This window comes from Hippocampus zosterae, chromosome 9, assembly GCF_025434085.1.
Source record: "Hippocampus zosterae strain Florida chromosome 9, ASM2543408v3, whole genome shotgun sequence".
NCBI classification, from domain to species: Eukaryota; Metazoa; Chordata; class Actinopteri; order Syngnathiformes; family Syngnathidae; genus Hippocampus; species Hippocampus zosterae.
This window is the reverse complement of record NC_067459.1, coordinates 25,020,654-25,029,150: the sequence shown is the minus strand read 5'-3', so window position 1 is coordinate 25,029,150 and position 8,497 is coordinate 25,020,654. Positions and strand designations below refer to the sequence as shown.

The following is an 8,497-nucleotide window of genomic DNA, read 5'->3' as shown; positions in this document are numbered from 1 at the left end:
ATACATGGTCGTTTTTTCGGTCAAAAAATGCTTTACTATACATGGTCGTTTTTTTGGGCTAAAAATGCCTTACTATACATGGTCGTTTTTTTGGGGCTAAAAACGCCTTACTATACATGGTCGTTTTTTTCGGTCAAAAAATGCCTTACTATACATGGTCTTTTTTTTTTCGATCAAAAACGGCATACTATACATGGTTGTTTTTTTTTCGGCTAAAAATTTCGTCCAAAAACGCCTTACTTTACATGGTCATTTTTTTCGGCTAAAAACATCTTACTATACATGGCTGTTTTTTTGGGCTAAAAATGCCTTACTATACATGGTCGTTTTTTTGGGCTAAAAACGCCTTACTATACCTGGTCGTTTTTTGGGCTAAAAACGCCTTACTATACATGGTCGTTTTTTCGGTCAAAAAACGCCTTACTATACATGGTCGTTTTTTTCGGTCAAAAAATGCCTTACTATACATGGTCTTTTTTTTTTCGATCAAAAACGCCATACTATACATGGTTGTTTTTTTTTCGGCTAAAAATTTCGTCCAAAAACGCCTTACTTTACATGGTCATTTTTTTCGGCTAAAAACATCTTACTATACATGGCTGTTTTTTTGGGCTAAAAATCCCTTACTATACATGGTCATTTTTTTTCGGCTAAAAACGCCGTACTATACATGGTCGTTTTTTTCGTCCAAAAACGCCTTACTATACATGGTCATTTTTTTCGGCACCACGTGTGCCGAGAGGGTGAGAAGGGTGCGATTGCTTACATTAGAGGAAGGGAATTCGGGGTCCCGGAGAGCCGTCTCCTGCCCGTTTTCGAGGCCCCCCTCCTCCCAATGCACCTGATTCAATTTTTTCACGATAGTTTCGCACCTCGACAAAGCTTGCAGATGAGCTCATCGCTGGAAGCAGGTGTGTTGGAATAGGCGGGGACGGAAAAGACGGAATTTCGGCTTCCAACCAAAACCAAAAACAAATGCTCGACAAGAGAAGCTGCGGTATTTCGTGGGACATCGGAATCTAACGAGGCACCTAGATATCGCGGCTGTGGGAAAGTCGCGCAGATCGAGCGCCGCCGCAGATGTGAGCCGGCCGCAGAGTTCAGCCGGGCATGAAAGTCAACTTTTACACGCGAGTCTTTAATGGGTCGCTTTGTCTCCCGGTGCGCGAGACCCCTAATTGGCCCTAATGGAGCACTCATTAAGGGCGGGCTCTGCTCAAAATCTGACCGTAATGGTTCCAAGTGAGAGCGGAGCCCCGCGTGCGTTGAATAGCGACGACGTCAGAGAAACGCTGAAGCCTTGCCAAAAAAGCCCCCCAAAAAAAGAGGACCTCCAAAAGAAAGCAATGAGGCAGAGTGGAAAAACATGCGCAAAACAAACAAAGAGAAAGAAAAAAGGATGAGATGAGGGAGTAACAAGCGGCCCGCTTCCTGCCGGCCTCAGCTGCGCGCACATCTGGGCCTAAACGCTCCGAGCAGACCCCCCCTCGTGTTTGCTCAGGTCGCCTGATTGCCTTTCCTTCCTCTTCTGCGTCCCGCTAAAGACCCCGCTGTCCTTCCTCTCACTCCAATCGCCCGGGCCAAGAAAGAGGGCGGCCGGCACGGGGGAGGCGCGGCGACTCCCGACGACCTTTTCTCATGACGCCGCAAATTCGCGGAGCGCGCTCGCCGGCGTCCGGACTCGGCGAACGCCGGCACGCATCGAGGTTTGGAGGTGCTTCTCAAACATTCTCTCCCCAGCTTACAGCTGCGCACACTCTATTAGAGCAACACCGCCACCTACTGAAGGGGATGTGCGATGACACCTTATGCTCTAATGGGGAGAAAAAAATGTGGGGACATGAAAAAAAAAATAAAGATTGAAAAAGAGAGCCAGACCAAACTTAAGAAGCAACGACATACCGTTGAAGTATTAAACTTTATTTTCTTCACTTTTTGCGTGATGGAAATAATGATCAAAACGCACAGCTCTGGGAATTTTTTTTTATCTCTGAGCCGGTGGTCTTCCTTTGCGTCATCGCCGTGAAATCCACGTCCAAACATTTTCCGTATGTCTTTGACAAAAGCGTGAAAATAAATTATCGCAGCAATAATTATAACATCAAAGATAACAACCGTAATAGCAATCAGGCATTTAATAAACACTCTCTTTGCGCTGTCTTTCTCCCCATCCCCCCAATAAAAGGCCATTGTTGAGTCCTTAAAAAGGAGTCCTTAAAAAGGAGTCCTTAAAAAGGAGCGCCGTGGCGCGCGATGCGTGTGTGCGTGTGTGCTTTGAAGCAGAGGCTCTGTCATTCCACGTGTCCTTGCGGGTTTTCGTTTGGAGAGGGTGCACATGCCCTGGGGGGGGGGGGGGGGGGTGAATTGCCGTGTGATTTGTCAAGTGCTTGCACGAAAAACAAATCCTCTGCATCCAGGTCCGGTTTTCAAGTGGAGGTCATGCAACCGCTTGACAAAAAGCGAGGCGTTTTTCAGCCCGGGTCCGAGTCGAAGGGGGGGGGGGGGCGGCGTGGCCAAGCGGCAACTTTTGAAGACCTCCGCTGAGGGCCGAGGAGAGGCGGGCACCTCCGTTCCCGCGATCCTGCTTTTGCCCCCCCCCCCGCTTGGCTTTCCATCCGCTGCGAGGCGAGACTCCGGAAGGGGGAGGGCCTTGAGAGTTGTCGGCGAGGCGGCGGCTCCGACAGGGGGGGAGAGGGGCTCAATGCGGCTCCCCCCAAACCGGCGAGCGGTTGCTGTGGTGGGGGGGGCCGAAGGAAGGGTGAATGGGCGTGGGTGTGGGCAGCATGTGTCCCGAGTGGCCGAAGGGGGGTAAGTGACCCATGTGGGTCATGTGGCCGCCGAGGCCGGGGGCGGGGCCGAAGGGGGAGGCCTTGTCCTGCATGCACTTGGTCAGCTCCTCGAAGCCGTCGCCCGCTCGCTTGTTCCGCTTGGACTTGCTGGACATCTTGCGGTTGCGTGTCTGGATGCCTTCTTTCTTCATCGTCAGCGGTCTGTTGACCTGCGATCGCAGCAGACACACACACACACACATCATGAATACGAGGTTCGCCATCCGCCCCCCCCCCACGCCCGTTTTTTTCTTCTTCCGCTCGCGACGCGCCCGTTTTTGCCGAGGAACGCCTAGCGTGGCTTTTGCTTTGCACGCGCCCGACTCAAATGCCGAATTCAAACCGTTAGGCTATCAATAACGGGCGGCTATTTTGCATCAACTCTCGTCGCATGGGGGGGGGCGAGTCGGCGGAGTTTTTTGGCTTCGGTCGAATTCAAAAGCAAACGGCGGCGGCGGCGGTCGATTTGAATACATGAGGCCGAGGCCCTGAATGGATGTGAAAGGAGCCGCCTGAGACAAATCCTCATCAGTGTAACCGACGCCGTTCCACTGAATGGCGGTCCCGCCCCGCCGCCTCTCAGGGGAGGACCGCCCCCCATTGAAACAACGATGGATTCATCAAAAAGACAACAAAAAAAAAAGGGGGGGGAGGACGGCCGCTGGGTTACGCTCGACAGGGCGAGCCGAGCCGGCTTTGCCTGGCGCTGGCTCTTTCTCCGCCCCTAAATCGATACGAGCTGTCCGCCCACTCTGACGGTTAACGACCGGCCGGCGGACCCCCCACCCCCCGCCACCAACCCCGCCCTCCGATGCGTGTTTGGGGGCTACTTACGTTGTGCAGTTTGAAGTACAGGCCGCAGGCGTTGCACACGGGGTCTCCGTTCCCGTTGCGCCTCCACAGGGTGGTGGTGGTGGTCTGGCAGTTTGCGCAGCAGGTGCCCGCGCGCCGAGCGGCCGACTGCGGAGAGCACACAAAACGCCTTCATTGCGATTGACTGGGGGCGGCCCGGTAGTCCAGTGGTTAGCACGTGGGCTTCACAGTGCAGAGGTACCGGGTTCGATTCCAGCTCCGGCCTCCCTGTGTGGAGTTTGCATGTTCTCCCCGGGCCTGCGTGGGTTTTCTCCGGGTGCTCTGGTTTCCTCCCACATTCCAAAAACATGCATGGTAGGCCGATTGGACGCTCTAAATTGTCCCTAGGTGTGAGTGTGAGTGTGAATGGTTGTTCGTCTCTGTGTGCCCTGCGATTGGCTGGCAACCGATTCAGGGTGTCCCCCGCCTACTGCCCGAAGACAGCTGGGACGGGCTCCGGCACCCCCCGCGACCCTAGTGAGGATCAAGCGGCTCGGAAGATGAATGAATGAATGCGATTGACCGCTTTGTGGACAGCGAGCAAAAATTGGCTAATCACCAATTGAAAGCCCCAAAAGCATTCTCGTAAAATTGAAACAATAAGCGAGCGCGGCGGTTTATGCATCAACCTTGACAAGTAAAGGAGCCCGACAAGAATCTTAGCATTAGCATTAGCATTAGCATTAGCGTTAGCATCTTTCGAAAGCGGCGCGCATAACCAGATAAAGGCCGGCTGCATCCGTCACTTTCTACCATTCACTTGACATGCAAGAAGCCTCGGGGGCGCTGTGTGAGCGCCCCCCCCCCCTTCCCTGCTTAAATCAAACCCATTCATTCGGGTGCTAATGTTGCCTTTCTATAACCAAGTGACTCTTGTTTTTTTCGGTGACGTCACACAAACGGAGTGACCGTTTGAAGAAAGCGCCCTCATCGCATCTGCGCAAGTGGAACAGAAAGCGGCGTATTTTCCAATCCCCGCCCCTCGCCGTCCATCTCTCGGGAGCGAGCGCCTCGGCGGCTCCTCTCGTGTTGTCATCATCTCTTTGCAGTGCGTGTCAGTGCGGCCGGAGAGAATGCGGCGCGCCGGCCGAAGGGCGGAAACAGCCGGGAGCCCGACTTCCTTATCTGGGCCGGGCAGATATCCGGATAGGAAGCAACTGGACGCCTCCTCTCGACGCGGCGCCGACAAACACTTGGAAACGCAAAAAGCTGCAGCGCCAAAAGAGGGCCGCCCGCAATGGACTTTTTTGCGAGGGGGAACTCAAGGAATTTTTTTTTCCTCACAAACGCCACTGTGTGCATGTGCGCGGCAGGGGGCGGTGGGGGGGGGGGCTCGCTAAATGCATTGAGTTGGCCACGCCACCCCAAAAAAAAAACAAACAAGCCAACAAAAAAAGTGGCCTAAACTCCAAAGTTGGGCATTTTCAACTTGATGTTTTCAGCCTCGCTGTCGGGAAAATTGGCTTTCGCGCAGTTCACAACAAAGACATGAGTGAGAAAATGGGTTGAAAAAAATATTGTGCCCCCCGGGGCTAAAAGATCGAAAGAAAAGCAACTCCAAAAATAGTTTTGGAGTAAATGCTTGCTTGCTTTGTTGTGCAAGAAAAGGACATTTTTTTCGATGTTCAACTTCAATTTGTGTGTTTTAGTTTAATTTAGTCTTTTTTTTTTTTTGCGCATCACGACTGGCCTGGATGAATACTGTACTGCCAACCAGTTCAGACGAGGGCCCGCCTACTGCCCCGAAGACAGCCGGGATAGGCTCCGGCACCCCCCCCTACCCCCCCTCCCCCCACGACCTCGTGAGGAAAAGCCGCCGGGATGACGGATGGCTGGATGAATAAAAATAAAAAAGTCACACAGACTTTTTCTTGATGTTTCATGAGCAATTCAAGTGTCCTTGGGTGTCTTGAAAGGCGCTTATAAATAAAATGTATTATTATTATTAATACATTAAATTTGAAAGCCCAGGAATTAAATTTTGGGGACCCGCGTGGCAATTCTGAATTCATTGTTGCCATTTACCGCACCAACCAAAGCAAGGTGGGCAACCGCTATCGCTAACAGTATCGGAGGTAGCGGCAATCGGGGGCGGCGGGAACAATGGCAAGAGAAGCAGTATTGGAGCGGGCCGCGTAGCGGTGGATCACGAGTGGGGGTGGAGGAGGGAGGGGAGGGGGGGTCACGCACAATTCCAGGAAGACGATGGCGTTCCTGCAATTGTGTTGACGGCTTCTGCTCTTTGCTCATATTGGAGGTCCTCACCAGTCTGCGTTTGGGCTTGATGAGCGGTCGGTTCTGGCCGTTCATCTTGTGGTACAGTCCGCAGGCGTTGCACAGGTAGTGGCCGGTGCCGTCCCGCCGCCACAGAGGGGTGGAGGTGGCGCCGCAGTTGACGCATTCGCGGCCCTCTGCATATAAGTCAAGAGGGGACAAGAAGAAATTTTATATAATTAAGCAGTCGGTCAGGTTCTGGATCGAGTCTGAAAAGACGTTTAAAAACGTCTTTGGGAGGGAATGAGTTAAGGAGTCGCTCAGCGGCGCAACGGCGGTCGCTTCGGAGTGGCTCTCCTGACGTGGTCGTGCGTCACGGCGCTCCTGTGCGTGCGTCGCTAACTAGGTAAACGGGTGTGGCGCGGCACCAAATGGGGACCTGCTCTGCCGAAGACCGACCCCCGCGTGCTGACAAATCAAAGCAGGCCAAGGTGGGGGGGGGTCTTTGCCTTCAAGCTGACGCCAAACCCGCTTTTCCCCTTCGCTCTCTCATGTGGGCTCTTTCAATGCGACCTGTTGCTCAACTGCTCTTGGAATTCAAGGCTCCCCCCCCCCCCCCCTCTCCCTCGGGTATCGCCTGGCGATTGCTGACGCGACACCCAAGAGCCCGCCCTGCGGCTGCGGAACCCCACCGGAGCCAAAAGCCTCGTTCCCTTTTGAAATGCATCTCGGTGGTTTGGGGGGGCGGGGGGGTGGGAGCTCTCTCGTCCGAGCGTGGGACATCCACTTGGACAGAGAAGCGCCCTCCAATGCCACCGCCAATATGTTCCTGATTATGGGCCAGCTTCTATTAAAATGTCACAAAACAATAATTTTCATCTCCAAAAGCTCACATCAGTCAAATGATCTGAGTGGCGGCACCGCTAAGGTAGAAACACACACACACACACACACACACAGCCCCCCCCCCCCTACCCCGGAAAAAAATACAAGAACGTCGTGACTGCGTGATCCCGAAAAAGGAAACCAGGCCGCCGGGCTGCATGCAGCGGTCTCGCCCGCCTGCGCGTTTAGTCCGCCGAGGCCCGACTTAAAAGCGCAAGCAGCGGGGGCTCTGTCGCCGCCTGCCTGCCTGCCTGCCTGCTCTTCGTGAGCGCGGGGAGGGGTGAAGGTCGGGATTTGTTCACTCGCAGCGACGCGGGATGCGGCGGGAGCCAGCGCGTCGTGACGCCTCGCGCCCCCCCCCCCCGCGCCCCCTCCACTCCCCACGTCTAATCAAGGGCACGAAAACAAGCTCTCGGTCCGCGAGAGTCGTCACGTTGGACGCGAGCGAATATTCTAGTCCATGGGACGCACGCGCTTCCTACTCGTTTGCGTAAGGAAAAAAAAACGCAGCAGCCTCTGAATCGGGAGTGCTGTAAAATCATTTTCAAAAACATTCTTTGCTTGAATGTTCCGGTAGAATAAAAAATGCGATTTCTTGAAAATTATGTGCTTCTTGAATTCGAAGCAACGTAACGGCACCGGTCGGATTATTTCTGCTGCTTGATGTCGGACTTTAAAAAGGATATTCGCTTGTATGTGTGTGTGTGTGTGTGTGTGTGTGTGGCAGTTTCACGCACACACTAAAAAAAAAGATCAACTGAACGAGGTTGTTCTGGGCTTGAAATATTATTTCCCAAGGAAGGAAAATTCTCCATATTTCGACAACGTTCCCTTGAAAAAATGTGTGTTTGGAAGGACCGATTCGTACAATTGTAAGCGACGCGAGGGTATTTTTCCTCGTGTGTGTGTGTGTGTGTGTGCGCGAAAAATGAGCTGCGCGTCGCCAAGAGACTCACCTGAGCTCGAGCGGGCTTTGCTTTTGCATTTGGGAGCGAAGCCGGCCGACGAGCCCAGCAGGCTGCCGGCGTGGAAGAGGCCGCCGCCGTAGTCGTGGGCCGCCGCGTGCAGAGCCGGGTAGGCCGGGTACGTGGGGATGGGATGGTGCGTGGCCGGGCCCGGGCCGCCGTTGACCGAGCCCAGGCCGCCGCGCAGCGGGCTGCAGCTCTCCATCTTCATGCCGTCCGCCAGCGACGGCGGGTACTTGAGGGGGGGCTCCTTCTCGTCCATGCGGATCGACGCGGAGGTGGGCGAGGTGGGCCCGGGGTCCGGCGACACGTCTTTGGGCGGCGTCGGGGGGAAACTGTAGAGGTGCGGGCTGGAGTGGGTCGCCGGGGCGAGAGTAGACACCGGAGCCGCGCCGGCGCCGGGGCCGCCGCCGCCGCCGCCCCCGCCGCCGCAGGAGTAGCCCGAGCTGGTGGCGTGCAGGCCGGCTTTGCTGAAGTGGCCCACCGCCCACGCGTTATGGTGGTGGTGGTGGTGGTGCGCGGCGGCGGCCGCGGCGGCGGACAGGGCGGCCTTGCCCGGGTCCAGCCACGGCAGGCCGGGGCTGTGGATCAGGTGCGGTCGGCAGACCTGATTCCCGCCGAGCCGAGCTGAAATCGCACACAGCTTCTTTACTCACATTTGCTCTTCGAAGTCATTCCAAATCCCCTCTCGACCCAGGCGAAACCCTGAACTTTTCCCCTCGTCCGCCAAAAGCCAGCCTTTCTGGCGCAACT

The 8,497-nt window shown here is 54.8% G+C and overlaps 1 protein-coding gene across 4 annotated transcripts in view; it reads right to left on the bottom strand.

The window, feature by feature from the left end:
* Window positions 1-2,276: 2,276 nt before the first annotated feature.
* The window catches only part of LOC127607513 (GATA-binding factor 2-like), a 142,216-nt gene continuing 135,995 nt past the window's right edge, over window positions 2,277-8,497 (bottom strand). For 3 of the 4 annotated variants that reach the window (XM_052075899.1, XM_052075898.1, XM_052075897.1), the window contains exons 3-6: window positions 7,737-8,371; window positions 5,946-6,104; window positions 3,663-3,788; window positions 2,277-2,998 (exon numbers count right to left, since the gene is read on the bottom strand). In XM_052075899.1, coding sequence (XP_051931859.1) covers window positions 2,699-2,998; window positions 3,663-3,788; window positions 5,946-6,104; window positions 7,737-8,371 — 1,220 coding nt within the window. In that variant the 3' untranslated portion in view covers window positions 2,277-2,698. Of the gene's footprint in view, window positions 2,999-3,662; window positions 3,789-5,945; window positions 6,105-7,735; window positions 8,372-8,497 lie in introns of all 4 variants that reach the window. The other variant, XM_052075900.1, reaches the window with a different exon arrangement.